We start from the raw sequence: 17,800 nt of genomic DNA, 5'->3' as shown, positions 1-17,800 counted from the left end.
GCCGATCCGGTCCATCGGGAGGAATGAAAGAGAGGAGCGAGATATCACGGCGGCCCTATAAGGCCCAGACGGCGGCTATAAGGCCCTTGGGCAGTAACAATGCGGCCTGGACATGGCTCTTCGCGGTGTCTCGTAAATATAAATGATGCCGCGACGCAGTTATAGCCGTGCTACCGTGTGTGCAGGTTTCTCTCTCTCTCTTTTTCTCTCTTTCTCTCGTGTATGCGGATGCAAGAGCATAAAACGCACGATGCGTAGACGAGAACCTCTCTTCTTTCTCGGCCGTCTCGCTCGGTCTGCGCGCGTCTCATTTCCTGCTTATGTCGCCGCCGACACGCGGTTGGATCATCAACGATAGGTTTTGTTTCCAAGTGAGCAATAACGGATACGCGCTGCCTACGATGTCGCGAGTCGCGAGTAACGCGGTTTCCACCGCGTACCTGAAGCCGCTTCGAGCATCAATGAAATTCTTGACGACTTCCTAGTCTTCCCATAAAATTTTCCTATTGTTTCACACTACGACCTCTCAGTTCGCAAACCTTAAGAGATATTACAAGGAGGAAGAAAACATTGCAGAGAAAAGATCTCCATCTAGAAAAAATCATAATCGTTTGTCCATGATGGAAATGTCATAGAAATGTCAGATCGAGAGGCAGGTTGTGTTCACCGCAAAGAAAGCGGAGCACAGAAGGATTCGTTGCTCTGCTTCTTCTGCACTTCGTGGAAGTTCCGGTGGTACGAAAGAGGTGGACAAAAGAAAAGGGACCATAGGAAGGAAGGCACGAGGGGGAAAAATCAAGAAGGCAAAGGCGAAGGAGGAGAAGAAGGAGGAGGAGGTTGAAAGTGGCGGTAGGATAGACGGCGGCGAGACGGTGAGGAAGAACGAGAGAGTCTAAAAGGTGCTGGAGGGCGGAGAAGAAGAATCGACGACGACGAAGGGCGAAGGGAAAAGGGGGCGGGGACGGTCCATTAGGCGGTATCGGGACCATCGCACGGTAGCACCGACGCTCTCTGCATCTCAATGCCCTCGTCCCTAGCCGCGCGAGACGAGAGGGCCGAATGGAGCCGATTTTCGGGCCTCATATACGCGCCTTCGCAGCCACCTCGCATCGCCTCGGATATATCGATGGACGCCAGCGTAGGACGCGGTGGCGAGCGAAAGGGCCGGTCCTGCGATGCACCAAGACCGGTAGCCCGCGGCGATATTTTCGCCTAATCGGCCGCATCATGATGCGCCGTCGCAATAACCGTGCTTTAAACACGGTCTTCTACAGCTCAAAAAAATATCGGCGACGGCTGGTAAATTGGCGGGTAAACCTTGGGAACGTGACAATGTCCGATATAGAAGCTAAACCCATTAAAATTCTTACGAGAGAAGCTATTGGAAAATTAACGCGTATAGTTTTCGACTTGACAGATTATGCAAAAAATTTCTTTTACTCTCGTTTTTAATCTCAAAGTGCTTTTATAAATCAGATTGCAACAAAAGTAAAAAAATTCTCTCTCATGGAAGATTTAATTAAATTATAAATAATTAATTTAATGCTGTTAAAAATGTATACAAATTTTCATTTTAACATAATTACTCTTTTGCAAACTCTTGAGCAGTCGCCTAATGAGGCATGGTTCAATGTAATAGTTATACATATGTGTTTGATGTTTCGTCGCTTTTTTGTCCCCTACTTTGATATCGAACGATAGACGGCTAGTTTGCCTTCAACTCGAGAGTAAATCTATAACATGATATGTCCGATCGAAATCTCTGAAACACAACCTTGTCCGGAGTCTCTCTATCTCGAAGGAACAAACAAATTCGAACAGGTAGAACGAGAGACGATCTCTAATGAAAGCATGGCGCAATGTATATGTGTACATGACGCATGTATAATATATATATCCGCTTATCAGAAGCAAGTTGTAACGAGTATACGATGTTAATGAACGCTCGACCGACATTTCGAGAAGAGATTTCTAAAGAACACTTCGCATCAGACATTGGAATGAAAGCAAGGGAAGCAAGTTGATATATCGTAAAGTTAACCGGCAATCTCAATCTCCTCTCCTCTCTGTTTCTCTATCTCTCTCTTGTCGCAATATAATAAACTTCGACATCGACATTTCCATAAACGGAAGGTGTGGCGATGCGAAATCGCCGTTTGCGCAAAGTTTATGGCAGTTATACTTCTCTTTCACAGATTCGATCATTCTTTACGTCATTATATTAATGGCTTTCAGTTTTACCTCTGACTTCTTCGCTAAATTCGACATTTTTTTTTTCAAGAGTTTTTTGTAAATGAGTGTGCTAGAACCATGCGTCCGGTTTGCAATGACGCCAATGCCAGTGGATCCGAAAAAAAACACGCGGATGACATGAAAGTGCCGATTAAATTTCTGTCAAAGTCGCACAAGTTCTTTTTCGCACGAAGCTCTTTTTCGCATGCATCGTCAATAGCAATTAACGTCGTAACAGGACATATAACGGAGCACTAGAGATCGCATACGAAATTCTCGAAAAACCAGCCGCAGGAACATAAATCTGTATCGTGAAGCAATTAAAGTCTAGAATGACCGTCTGTTATGTTAGCGACTCGTGTAGCTCTCCTTTACACTTTCAACTTTTTATATAAATTTAATAGAAGATATGCAAGAGTATGAAATATCAAATATATCATTGATTTAAAGTTTTATATTTTATTTCCTGGATTACAATATATTTTAATAATATATTACATATTCAAAATTTTTATCTTTTACCATCACATAAAGATCATCATATTTTTTGGGAAAAAAATCGCACATAACAATCTCAAATTTTTCTTACATACATTTGCAGAAAAATCCGACAAATCTAAAGTCGAACGGGATTCAGCCTTCGTTTGCAATAGATCGACCGAGTTGGCCATCTTCGTCGGTATCGCGACAACACATCGGCGAAATCTTTTTCAAGGATTCTTGGCAAACACGAAACAGCTACCGGTGTTTGTTCCCTCTCTTTATCCTTGCACGTGTCTTTTCTTTGCTCCGATCGAAGGACAACAGCTACAGAAGACGGTGAGGTAAGCCGAACCGAGCGCGACGCGACGACGATGACTGCGACGACTTGGACTACTGCGAGCGACTAGATTTTCCTGTCAATAAATCAAGCCGGTCCACGAGCCGGCCTCGGCATTTCTGCCACCGCCACCGCCGTTCGCGACTGTCGATGACTTTTGTCTTCTTCGTCATATCGTCGTCGCTATTACTATAAATTGCTTCCTTATTTATTCCGATTGACTGTTGAGAAAACCGCCGCTATGAATATTTCCAGCAATCGATAGTTAGTTGCGAAAAGCCATTTACGTGCATTATCCGCCGATTCTATTTGCTTGCGTAAAAATCAAATGTGTAAAAAACGAAGAGCATCAAATGAGAGCGATTATTCTGCTCTCTTGTATTGTTAAAAATGCTGGGTAAAATTTAATTTATTTTAAAATCGAAATTCTATTTAAAAAATTTTTCTTTTAGAAAAATTGATAAATTTTCTGCTTAAAATTAGGCGAATTTTGCTCCTATCAATAGTAGAAATGTGGGAAACAACAGTTGTATTTTATATCATAAGCGCGATAAACTTAATTGAATTGCAAGGAATTCCCTTTTCGAGGAGAGAACTGCGTCCACTCGAATCTTTATATTCTCTACCACTTAACTCTGTAACTTAACTTGGCATGGATTGTCACATCGACGGACATTCGATAATTTCGCGATATTCGACTCGTTAAATGCATGAAGGACAGAGTTGACTGGACACGCGATTCGCGCGCGGCAAAAGATAAATAAATCCTCTGCGGCGGCGAGTCGACGAGTTCGCACATGCGAAACATTTCTTGGAGAAATTCTGGGGGAGAAATAATCGATGGCTACTTCGGCGACGATCGGTCCGGCAATCAGGACGAATGTACAGAGAGATAAAGTGAAATGGCGTTGCCGTTTAATTGGAGTTTCTGACGCGTTTCTGGCATTAAGTATGATGTTGCGTTGAGTTCAATTAAAATGGAAATCGGGGATGGCCGTTGCTTTGCCACGTCTCTCTCTTTCTCTTTCTTTCTCTCTCCCTTTCTCTTTTTCTTCCTCTCTGCATCTCTCCCCGTCTTTCTTCTCACCCCCTCGTTTTCGTCGCGCTCTTCGTCCTTCTTCCTTTTACCGAATTCAACCCACACTCATTCATACATGTACGTATATTCACAGATACACACGTACGAAGTGCATCTTGTGTTTCCGTTCGCGCTCTATGTACCATCCTTCGATTCTTCCTCCTCCTTTCCGTCTCGCCCTGTTTCTTCTGCCCTTCTGTTCGTTCCTCTTACGAGCACGCGGGCTACCATACGTGTGTCCCGATCTGAAAATAGTTTGGTTGGTCCCGGGTAGAGAAGTCCCTAATGAACTCGAGATTAGAAGTCAGCTCCGGGCTCGAGAGCGGTAGATACTGGGCGCAATTAACACTGAAATATCATCGGTGTGGGGGCCGTTAGGGACGATGGTACACGATGTGTCTCAGGTGGGGTTTCGTCTCTGTTGTAGGGAGAGGAGAATCGGATTCTCAAAAGAAAAGGGAAGTAAAGGACTAGCTAACTTTATGTACTCTTAAATTAGCCGATCGCCGCGAGTCGATTCGAAACTCGAATTTCCGCGGCGCAAGTAATACATCTATTCGGACCGCCTTGTACATAAAGTCACTGGATTTTTCCTTTCAACGATGAATAATCGACAAAATAACAGTTGGTTTAATAGCAAAGCATCATTGATACGATTGTTTCTTGCCACATCATATAATCCATATAAATCCATATATTTCACATAATTAAAAATTGTAATTTACTTTTAATGACATACATATAAAGTTGTATCGATTACGTGCGGGTGCGCGAGTAGGAACGATCGCATAAATAGCGCAATTATTTTTTAGCGGAAGATGAGGATTAAAGCAGGAGAGTGAAAAGCGCTAGAATGTGCGTCACGTGTTTTTCTCTCTTTACCGTTTGCAATAATTACAAGATAATTGCTCGGCGAAACGAGCGCCCCGGGCGCGCGTCATCTCCGCGACGCGCAGCTGCAGGATTTATTTATCTTTATTTTTTCCTCCTTTTTTTCGAATCAGTGGCTACTTTGTGAGCGGCTGACATGCGAGAATAAAACGGCGCGGCGGTTCCACGGAGAGAATTCATCGTCCTTATCGCGATTTGTACTTAACGCCGGAACACCTCGCGCGCGACGCGCGTATAATTACCATACTCGCCGTAAATACGCCGATCCCCGATGCACGAGGGGAAGGAATGACGTATCGATACTCCTTTCTCATTACAGTAAATCAACGATTTAACGACTCGCGATAATTCTCGTGGTCACGGATACGAAATAGCAAATCGGCGATCGTTAAATCGACGGCGGTGCCCTGGCCCAACCGAGACCTGGCCCGATTTAAGACCGCATCTGCCGCTCGCACCTTCCGACATCGTGCTCTCGACTGACCGGTGCTCAGTAGAGGCTTAATAAGACATCGTGACTCGGCGCAATGTCAGCCTCTAAGTGATCGGTTAATTGTACATTAAACCGTACATAATAGAATTATCGGTGAGAGGAGAAAGAGAGGAAGAGAGGGAAAGAAAGCGAGAGCTCAGGCTCGTGCTCCGGAGATGGGAGAATCCCTCCCCCCCCCCCCTCTTCTCTCGTGCAAAATCGGATTCACTACTTTATCCCCGTGTCGAACTGAAATTAATGTCCTGATATTTTTTGTTCGTAAGCTACACGTATTATGACGTCAATATGTCTTACAAGTAAACGTGAATGCAAACAGGATAAGAATTTAAAATAAAACTAATTATGTAACTAAATCTAAACTTTTTTTATTTTATTTCTTTTTGAAATAGGAAAATCAAAAAATATGTGTTACATAAATTTTATAAAATTCATTGGATGTGATAATTCCAAATATAACTACTGTATAATAAATTAATTTCGAATATAACTATTATCGAATATAACAAAATAATTTGTAAAAATAAATTAATCTAATTTTATAATGTCATAATTTTTTATGATTCATAAACACATATAACGTATATTTCCTATTCTTATTGTTTATATCAGTTTACTATTTTTCAATATATAATCCTCGCAATTTTTCGCGACAAATTTAGATTAAATTTGTTTTGTAGAAACAATTAATTTTCCAATAATTTACAGTTTATTTTAAATATAGTTTTCTATCAATATAATTAGCGCGCTTGGCATATTATAGATGTAAATACGAAGTCCTGTAACATCGCGAGACTCGTGAGCAGGTAGTATTAATCTTGCATTCCTACAGTCATGATGCCTTCAACTTGATGCACGGTAACTTTAACGCAATCGGTCACGGCGCGTTACGATGATTTCATTCGCGTCTGGCGCTATTAATTATCGCTGCTAGCAACCCGCGAAGTACCTACAAACATGAGCCCGGCGTGTCAAAATAATTAATACAAGTTACATACGAAGAAACTCGGGTAGTCGACGAAGTGCCCGACGATATATACTATTTCAGTGAAACGGGTAAGACTGGTTCTGCATAACGCATTTCTGCCACACACCAATTTATGATCTATGATAAACATGAGTTTTCGAAATTAAATAAATAATAAAAAAATATACGAGATAATGGAATATAAAATTGTATAACGAATAATTTATCATACCTGCAAGACAGTAAAAATAAGAAGAAGCAAAATTTCTCATCTGTCAAATTAAAAATTAAAAAATCAAACTTAATATTATTAAAGTTGTTAAAATAATATATAAAGGTACGAAAAACTTGTACTTTTGCAATGAAATACAAAAGACTTTAGAGCCGAAAATGGATCTGATTGCGAGTCTACAGTTTTTTTTTTCCGTCTCGATCGAGACTCGACTTGTCGCGCGAAGAATTTACGATCGCGGCCGAGCTTTTTCAAATTAATTAGGAGCCAGTTAATGACCGACCTAACCGCATACCACGCCTATCTTATCGGACTTACTTAAGCTCGCGAGAATTCTTGCGATTACCTCACGTCAAATGTCCCCCGTATGTGCAGGTTAATTGGCGTCATCCCCGATGAGGCCGGGCTCGCAAAAGTGGCCAACCACGGCGAGTGGACAGATCGCACGATCGGTACCACACGTTGCTACACGTCGTCGGGAGCACGCGCTTCTCCGCGTTTATTAACCGCGGGTTAATTTGCCGTTTAGAGGCCCGCGGTAGCCCGCTCGCATTATAAAACAAAACGATGCTACGATAGGGATACATTAACCGCCGTTAATTAAGACATTATCACGTCATAATGATCTCGCGGGGGCCTCGGGCAACTTTAATGAATGAATGAAACACGCCTCATAAATAATTAATCCGCCGATTAAGCCGCTCTGACCAACGGCCGTGTCCGACCATGATTAGACGCGGTGGCAAAGAGGAGGCGATCGCGCATGTATTTTGCGAAACGAAAGTCCGACAGCACGCGTGCTGTCACGCTCCCGAGAAATAGCATTGTCAACAGATCGATGAGATCTCGCCCGCCCAGGCGGATCTCCGACGATAGCATCGGAGAATCTCTTCCTTCGCGTTCGCTCGCTCGCGAATCGTAAGTAGAACGTGGCCGATACCGCTCGGACTCGGTTATTATTTTCGCGGGTGCAACGGTGCGCTAATTGCACGAGGAAATAACAAATAGGTGAGCCCGTGATTTGGGCTGCGAACGAGGGGTCTAGTCGGCCTGACCTGAAAAGGAAGAAAGCATGAGGCGCCGTCCGAGCGGAAACCGCAACTGACCCGCGAAATTCAGGTCCCTGGAAACCGTGAGCCACATCGTCGCTCTCCCCCGCGAATCTCACATCTTTTGTACAGGAAATTGAAACTTTGTTTCGCGAGCGATCTTATCCTGAGAAACGTCCAGCTCGTAGAAGTCGAGGTCGTAGTTGTTTCGCGTCCGTTAACACTTGCCCTTCGCCACTTAATCCAGAAAGCTGACGTAAAGATCAGCAGCGCTATGTATTTGGGTATACTTACCTGTCGGTCGAGGCTCGTAGTTACGTCTAGATATACCGGAAAATCCGGTATGCGTCAGATATCCGACGTGCCCTTCCCGTTTCGCGAAATGCTCCTTTCCTGTTATCTCCTTTCCTCTGTTTCGACGAGTATCGTGCTGAAAGCCCCGACCTAAAAATAAACCAGTTTGACGACGCGTAACGTACGCCGACGTAGGAATCGCGCCTGAGATGTACCGTGTTTCGTCGGTATAACGTGGGCCCCGACCGCGTAATAATGGCCTAGTAAATATTATTAAGTGGCGAAACCCGCAGACTCGTAAAGGAGTCGATGACACGCGTAACTGTTCCGTATCTCTAACGTCCTTTCGAATTACCGTATTTTAACTTGTCACTTTCTTATTAATGCTTCGTTCTCCAGTGAACAAATATCTAATCGTCATTATTATCTCGCGATGTGCAACAAAAAAAAAGATGTATTTGCAATTCAGCGGTTCTGCATAACACTTGTCGTGTAATGTTTATGCCAAATTTAATTATGTTAAGCAGATTCTCATATACATGAGTAACAGACGTGAAACAACTCTAGGAATAATCGAAGAAGAGATATGTATATTTGAAAGTCTGGAGAAAATTAAATCGTTATTTTGTGCTGTGTGAAACTCACCGAAACCAACTCTTGAGCTATAGATCATTTTTGCAAGTTCGAAGCCGACTTTCGCTTTAGCTATAATCACAATGATGGCGTGTAAAGTGTACTTATTATCATTATAGATTTCTTCGTCCTTTAAGTCGAACGGCTTAGTCGAGTCACGCATAATCGCATTATGATGCAGAATAGGACGATTTATATCTCGGTTACGACGGCAAGAGACATAAATTAAGGCCGATCGAAATTTATATATGAATACGTGTCTTTTTTTATCGAATAATTTTTTTTTGCGGCCTTTCCTTGTATTTACGCCTCGACATCAGATTACGGAGGCTGTCTAAAAAATATCCCCGTCATCGATTCTTTCCGTCGCTCGATCTTTTCCTCTGTCTCCTCCTCCTCCTCCTCCTTCTCCTCCTCCTCAAGGTACAACGCGACACACACGTGCCTGTCTTACGACACGATTACCATACGATCTGCATATCTCGCCGATGACTACTTTTCGCGACTCGTAAATAAATGCATCGTGGCTGACGAGAAGGATTACCAAAAGATTATTTTACGATAATAATTTTCTCTCGCAATATATATTTCATGAAATTTTAATGAAATTACGATTGCTGACAGATCTGAAAAATTCGCGCTACCGAATCTCGCGATGTTCCACTTCATTAATAGATGCAGATCGCATTTATCGCGGCTGATGTGATAATGCTTTGCGATAATTGCAGATTACGGATAGTAATTGAATCGAATTGTTGACATTCATGAGACGCCCTATTGCGCGATAATTAATATTTTTTTAAACGTTATTCCTTTAAAGATATCAATTATATTGAAATATTCGAACCTTGAGATCCATAGGCAGATATCGCTATAATAATAACGTCGACATGTATTTACGGATATCTGCGGTTAAATGTTGCTGCACGCATGTTCGTCGCGCATGGCAATGTTTCTCAACCTTTTCCTGCGTATGCCAAGGCCAAATCGTTGACATAATATGAAAGTGAGCACAGTCGTGCCTATCGTGTTCATCATAATGGATGCTTAGAAAATTGAACGAAAAAAAAATTATCTCATCGTTTCAAAAATCCAAAATCCAAAAGTATTTCTAATCTCTCAAAGTTTGATTAATTTTATTTTTAAATAAATTTATATTTTCTCTCTCTCTTTCTCCTTCTCTTCTCTTTTTTTTATAAAAATAAAAATAAAGATAATGATAAATTCGTAGTATAACAAAAAATTATAATTATAATAATTTTAAATAAAAGAATTAAAAATTAACTCTTGCTAGGCTTATCAAATATCTAACTCCGTCAATGATTTTGCTTGAAGACTCCTGCAGTTTTTCCTAATGTTGACGCGATCTATCAGCGATGTTTACACGCGCTGAGCACGGGTTGCTCCCAGAAGCTACATGAAGCTACCGAGATATGAGAAGAAGTAAAGCATACCGAAGTGAACGGTTAGATTGTCGTCGACGATGACGACAGCGTGTGCGTGCGTTGATACGTGAATTACACTGACAGAACACAGGTGGACCGACAACCGCATATGAATGCGTGCGTGTGCGTTTTACGGATTGCGGCGCACCCAAGGCTTACTTTGTCACCGCGAGACTTTGGCGCGTTCGCGGCGCCGGTTCTAATCGAGCAAGAACAAAGTTATGTCTTTGTCCTCGACTTCGCTGCAATCCGCATATCGTCGAGAGACGCATCATTTGGTCCATTTCGCGCGAACCAATTCATCGACTTCTCTTATCATCGCAGTCGATATGCTTGCATTGCTTAGAAAGACGACTAGGGATCATAGTTATTTGCGAAACATTTTTTACTTTAAGACTCCTAGTGTCTGACTCACCTCGTCGTTATTCTCTTGTTTACACCGAAGCGAGTGCCTGCGATTTTCAAAGCGGCGAGAATCGATATTTGAATAGTAAATTGAGGATCGCTATAGCGCCTAAGTAGATTCAATCGGGATGTTTGTGATACGAAGGTAAACATCATTGGAATATCTTATAAAACAATAATAATAATAATATGAATATAGCAATAATTTTAAAGCTGTTAACCGCAATATATATAATTGCCTTTTTAACTATATTTTTAAATTATTATGAGGACATTGAAAAATGATAACTACGAATTTTTAAAGAAATATATTGCGGTGTCATATTATTTCGCTATCGCGACATTCGGTATCCTAATTAATTTTAAATGTTTTATTGATAAAATGTTTTATCTGATCGTTCGCCGTTATACGTGACATTTTTTATCGTAAAAAGAAATAGAAATTTATTTATTTCGGTAGATTTATTTCGGTTAGCTCGGTAATCTTAAGCGATCGTTCACAAGATAACGTTACGCGATCCAAGTTTTGGATATTGAAAGATAATAATTTCTACCGCCGTTACACGCTCCTAGAGAATTAAGCAAGCAGAGATTCTCACTATCCTCTATCTCTGTCATTGGTCCAATCAGGGTCAACAAGATCGACTTTCGTGCGAGATTTACAGCCTCCGGTAAGATTCCGCTAATTTTACGCTCCCGCTGGTTGAAAAGTTTAGCTCGTTCCGACGATCGCCGGGAAACGGGGAATTTGAATGGGGGACCTCCAGAGACCCGTGAAGAATCCCAATCATAGGAAGGAATTAAAACAGCTCTTTGGAGTCTGAGTCGTTGTCTGGAACTTCACTTTCGCGAGCTATTTTCGCTCCAAATTTGAATGACGCTCGAGTCGAATGGAAGAAGGGCTCAATAATGGAATCGTCATCGCGAGATTTCACTGTCGTAGATGCGAAATGAAGATTCCATTAACAATCTCTAAATACGAGGCGAGAAAATAACGCCGATTTCTTTTTTTATCGGACAAATGACTTATTCGACGTTGGCAGCCGGACGATCCGGTCGCGACGATGCAATGAAGTCAAGCAAGCCGATTGTGTCGCGCCGGGCGTTTCTCGTATGGTGACCGTTTTACCGCGGTTGAAATGAGCCATGAGCACTACTCAAGGATGGCTGCCATCCTGCTCGTTTCGTGTCGCAACTTCCATCCGACTACGTCATCGGTGCGCACGTCGAACTTCAAGAAGCTCTCGCACTCAGGGCCAGTTGCAGCCACATACGAGCCAACGATTAATTAATCTTCTTTCATTGTCCATGTCAAATGAAATTGTAATGCGGAAAAAATCGATCATTCGTGTTAATTAACTCCGCTAACTCTCTCGGCGAGATCCCGACACAATTAATTGCATGAATGAAGAAATGTGCAGCCATTTTAAATATAAACAAGTACGATATTTATTTAAGAGACAGCGTGTATCTCGAGGAGCCATAGCTTCGGACGCGCAGGCAAAGTGACGCGATCTCTCGCGAACCGGTGGTTTTCTGGCCGCGCTATAAAAGCTGGTGATAAGCAATAAAAACAGCTGCCGCGGGACGGACGGATATATACGCAGCATTTTAAACGACGCAAGTTTTGCCACGGTGTAAACGGGCACTCAAGGATGTCTACCGCGCGGTGCAAGCTGTAGCGCGGCTGTTACGTGTCGCAATGTTCATCGAACGACGTCATCGGTGTCCACGAGAAACCTTAACGAGCGTCCACTTGGATACACTCACCAAACGATCGTCGCATCAGTCAAAATCTCGTGAAACACATAATATATCCGGAATCGACGAATATCCGAGATTCAAATTTAGGATTTATTAGGATGATTATATTAAACAGCGCATCTCGTCCATTTGACACTTTGTATCATGTATTATATTAGAATTTCAAAATTATTATTATTTATTTTTACGATATTCAAATTAAAATTAGACTATCTTTTTTAAACTTGAGTTAATTTTGAATTTTTACTTGTAAGTGGGATTTAATTAGAGCTATTCAATATATTAAAGATTAAATTATTTCGATTTTGATGAAAGTTCTCGATAGCTGACTTCGATTCTTAAAGAACCGAGTCGGATGAACTATTCGGGTGATTTTGAGATTTTGAGAAACGCGAAGAAGAGGACACGGCACAAATCGAACTTACGAAACGTTGATGAGGAAACATGCCAGGGACGCAGGAGCGAAGGGAAAGATCTTCGGATTCCGCGAGAGACTGGAGGGAACGAATGCCTGGAAGGCCGACGACATTTCGAGCTATCGTTACATCATCGACAGAATCAGATCGCCGTAGATACTCGAGAAAATTATTAGGCGAATCGATGCTATCGTTCTAGCTATGCAATTTCGCAATTTTGTTTTTTTTCGAAGACGTCTCTCTTAAATGTTTCTCTTGAATATCACTTTAAATCTCCTGCTGCTAAAAGACTAAATCGACGTAGCATTTGTAAACAAAATAAATAATTAGAATTTATTTAGGAAACTATATTTATAATATTATATACTAGGGATCGACATAAAAAAGTTGAATCTATTAATTTAACATTCGTTCCATTGCAACATCGAAAACATTTTTTTTAATCATGTGACAGATATCAAAAGAACACTATCGTATCCCTAACGTTCGCGCATAATACATGTTTAATACGCTAGCGAGCGAAGCGAACAGAGACAGAGTGATACAGAGGAGGCTGGAAGGGATAGATAGAGAGGCCTTATGCGTTTCTACGCGTCTCATGAATGTCTCGTGCCCTCGCCGAGCCATTCATTAGAGACTCGGCTGGCGAGAGCAAAGAGCGAGAGCGTGCCCATTACGAATGCATTGGATAATAACGCGGTGTGGCACACACGAGTCATAAGAGGATCTTGAAGACATTGGGCTAATCGCAACCACCTCGACGAGACACGCGCGCGTGGATATGAAGATGTTGCTGCGCAGCTTCCTGAATATCCGTCGTGTTGCAGCGATATTTCAGATCGATATAAATCAAGAGAGATTAACCTTCATAATATTAGATGAAAGAGCAGAAGCAATTTTTTTCGGAGAGAAGTCGAAGCTTAAAAAATTCAATCTGATTAGAGCGATTTTTTACAAATTTTGTAAAGAAAAGAAATATACGCAATACAAGAATTCTTACGTATACAAGAATTCTTTACGTCATTCTAATGAATAATGAATGATTTCTGTTGCTTAAAATATTTCTGAATACTTCTATCGGCTATCGGCTTGTTTTGCAATTCCGTCGAATTATTCCTTTTATCTTCTTTTTACTCTATTTGGTAGTATTAAAAAATATTAGCTTTACGTTACGTGCAATGCCTCGCGATTTTTCAATCAACATTTTTCTCAATCGTCCGTCGTGATTCCATTTCGGAGCACATATCGAGATGAAAGTGTCGCTATCTGGAACGGCGTTAAAATCCGCGCTACCATCGACCCTATCGCGAAACGATCTCGGAGAGATTGGACTGCACGAAAATCCATTGTGAAACGACGACGCATCCGAGGAGGAGAGAGTCGAGGAGGACGGCGAGAGAGATAGAGATACCGAGGCGACTTACTCCATGTCCATTGGACTCCGAGATAGTACCTGTCGATCGTACGTGGAAACCGTCGCCTCGGGGACGGACAACCTACTTGTATGCAGAATTGCGTCGTACATTGTGTTTGTTTTATTAATGCGGCCCGACCTTGCGGCTTTCGTGCGGCAAGCAACCGCCGCACATAAATACCTCCGGCACCCTTCCGATCGGACAAGTTCATTTAGTGCAGACCGGGGCTGCAAATATCGTTCGTACATCAAGCTAAAAACTTTGTACCAAATGTCCAAGATAATTTCTATCAATATCATTTTTTCTCCCTTCTCGAATGGAAATTAAAATCTATCCTTTTTTATTCTTTCAATTTCTTTTAATTACGTGATACAAGTCAGCGAATAAAAAAAAGAGAATGGAATCTTTATATATACCATTTTTCGTAAGTAATTATTTTAGCAGAAAATTTAAAATTCTAGAGTTTATTCTCTTTTTCTAGGATCCAAAAAATATTACAATAAACTAGCGTGCATTAAATAAATAAATAAATAAATATTATATCAATTGTTTTATTCCTCATATAAGACTAATACTAGGCCGTGCAAGACATCAGAAAGGTTCCAAAAGATGGAACATGTGGTCTCTGCGACCAGTTTCATCACAGAGCCGCTCCCAGCTCTTAAGGTCTCCGACCAAAAGGTCGATCGCGATGCCACGTCTGGCTTCCGTTTATAACAGACGAACAATCACGATGACTTATATCCGAAATTCATTTCGCCGATACTATCATTATACCCGAGAAAAAGAAAGAAATCAATTGGAACGTAGGCGGCAGAGTATTCTTTGCGCCTATTTCAAAGGCGCGCTTTATAAAATGCAAACTGGACACGCAAGCTAACATATGTTGTAATTTTCTCAGTCAACCTAACGGATCAGGGATTAACAAGATCGCGGGGCTTAACGAGATAATGCAGACGGACGGCCGATATACGCAAATGTATCGTGCAATTATCGTATCGTTCTACGACTGTCCACCGTCCGATCAATCGGATTACCATCTTTTCCCGCTAAAAAATGACTCTAATCTCTCGACGGGCTAACGCTCGTGCGAGCTGACCGCTAAAGAAGGGATCTAATCGACACTGGTATCGGAATCCGACATGGTGGAGAGCGAACCCTTATATAGACAGCCGTCCTTGAGCTCCACTTTAAGTGCGTCGTATTAGACGAAACGCCTTAGGTACGTTTAAGCTCCGTTATCTCGATCGAGCCTCGATCGTCCGGCTACTGCCTACTCTCATCCATGCGAGCCTTGAGATCAACGATAATTTACTCGCATTCGCCTCAAATTCGCATTCGCTTCGTCGCAATGATACTGTCATGCCGTAGCAGTAACGTTGCGAAATAACAATTTCAACAAATGTCGCTAGTAAACAAGTTTCATTTTAGAATCAAGAACCGATTCTTATCGCGAAACGTTCTCATTCCTCATCATATATACAGATGACCATGTATAAATCGCACTTAATATCTCATTTATAGTGAAAAATTAACACTTAACGCGTTTAAAATCACCCATAGTTCAAGTATACCTTCCTTATCAGGGCAAATATATCAAGCTGCATTCCCGTTGTAATTGCAAAATCCGGTAGCCGTTCTTTATAAAAGCACTTTCGATCGCTACCCATGTTCCTTCAGCACCCTGCACGACGAGTCTCGTAGGAAATTTCCAAGCGTGCAAAATATCTCGTTATCGATCCGTGAAAAACCTGTCGATCGAGAGAACTTCGATACGAAGCGATTAAGTAAATCGCGAAAGGAAAAGAGCCACTCGTACACAGTGAGAAAAAGGAAAAGGGCGGTTGCGCGCGCGGATGTGTGTGGGTACGTGTTATGTATTTTGCTAGGTTTAGAACCGGTATAATCTTGGCGAGTTGACTTTTCCATGACGATAAATACGGAAATAGTGGCTTACGTCAATTATCCCGCTTTCATTGTCGCAGATAAATGTTCTAGATTTCTTTGCCTCATCTCTTAAGCATCACAATATTAATTCATCATATGTACATGTACAGTTAAAGAATATATATATATATATATATATATATATATATATATGTATATAAAATGGTCTAGACCTGCGATCCTGCTCGCCTTCGTCGTCGAGGAATTACGCAATAAGTAGAAGTCGTTTGGTTGGCTCTGGCCGCTCGTCGAACATTTCTACACAGAGCTTGGCAAACCTGCGAATAGATGCAATATTATACTCTTGAGGCGCTAATTCTTGTTCTCATATACATCTATTTCTCGAGTTTAAAGACTCTTTCCGCACTAATATAGCAATAAGGGCAACATAGCACTCTGCGAGAGCTTTTTCTTCATTATATAAAATTATATGTAAATAATTTTATTATTTAAATTATTTATATAATTTTATATATGGTCGTCACATATGTTTTGAAGAGGAGAGATGACAGATGGGCCAGGAATTAGACGAAAAGGCGAGTCAATTAAACGAAAGAAATTCCGCTGGGCGAGACGCGAATTCCACGACGCGTTCGGCGAATCTCCGATTACGAGACGCGGGAGGAATGCAGGATAAAATCGGGACGCAAGTAGAATCGACCGAGATTCCCTCCTTCGGCCTTTCGTCCATGTTAATAACGATTATCGCGACTTGCTTGAATTTAGAAACAGGCCGTTCTCCATCCTAAACCGAGCCATAAATTGAACTTTCGCCCGACCTCGTTCGAACGTCGTGCCCCATCGAGACGTGCCTCTTCGTCGTTCTCAGGACGACGAGCAGAGGCGTTAAGGCAGCGCAACACGCGTGTCTCGAGGCACCTAGAGCACGACTATCGTCGGCGTTCCTTTGTTTTTAGCGCGGTGGATGACATTTCGAACGTCCCGCGACTTCTAAGTTCAGCCTTGATGCAAGCGTTGAAATTCCACGAATATCCCGCCTGGTAATATTTATTGCCCGACCGGGACGTGAAGCGTTTAAAAAAATACATACACTTTTTATATCTGTATACAATATACGCAATATTCTACAAAAAAAGAAGTCGCACGAGGTTGTCCAAAAATCCTGAAATTTATCAAGAGATAACTCACACAAAAGTGTCGGAACTCGAAAGCGTCATGGATAGAAATGGATTTAAATCCATATAGCGGAAAAAAATTGCAACACGTGCGAAAAAGGCAAGAAAAAACTGATAAATTGTCCCGATTATCTTCTTAATAAATAGAGACTTGGACATATGAAAGAGTCGAGTCTCTCATCAATCGATTGCTACGTCATGGTAATGATGCATCGCCGTGTAATCATCCGCGTATCGTAAGCGCGATTCTCAGGAGGAACGACGACAATCTTTCTTCTTCTTCTTCTTCTTATCAGTGACAATCGACAGCGCGTCGTGACCGATGTGAACTTGAGGCAAGGACGTGCGAATCGCGGCTAACGAGACGCAACGCTCACGCATTGCGGTTTCGCAACGCGTAACCTCTAAGGTGGAATGCGTTTAACGCTCGACGCCTACGGGACGCCTCTATGGTGCGCTCACGCGGCACGAAAAACCTTGAAGAAGAGCATTGCAACACGATCCTTTGAATCTTGGCTGACTGCCAAGTTTTAAACGGCACTCACGTACGCACGCACATGTGTACGTACGCATGCGCGCGTTTCAA

At 41.9% G+C, this 17,800-nt stretch overlaps 1 protein-coding gene across 1 annotated transcript in view; it reads left to right on the top strand.

Moving 5' to 3' along the window:
- LOC145976063 (uncharacterized) overlaps nt 1-17,800 on the top strand; it is a 96,199-nt gene that overhangs the window by 22,463 nt on the left and 55,936 nt on the right. Inside the window, exon 3 of the mRNA XM_083106982.1 lies at nt 2,834-3,056. Within this exon, the coding sequence (XP_082963108.1) occupies nt 2,834-3,056 (223 nt within the window). The remainder of the gene's footprint in view (nt 1-2,833; nt 3,057-17,800) is intronic.

This window comes from Camponotus vicinus, unplaced genomic scaffold (assembly GCF_025532165.1).
Source record: "Camponotus vicinus isolate PSW18456_S1 unplaced genomic scaffold, iyCamVici1.0 SCAF_8, whole genome shotgun sequence".
Lineage (NCBI taxonomy): Eukaryota > Metazoa > Arthropoda > Insecta > Hymenoptera > Formicidae > Camponotus > Camponotus vicinus.
The sequence above is the reverse complement of the archived record's forward strand: the minus strand, read 5'-3'. Positions and strand labels throughout refer to the sequence as shown.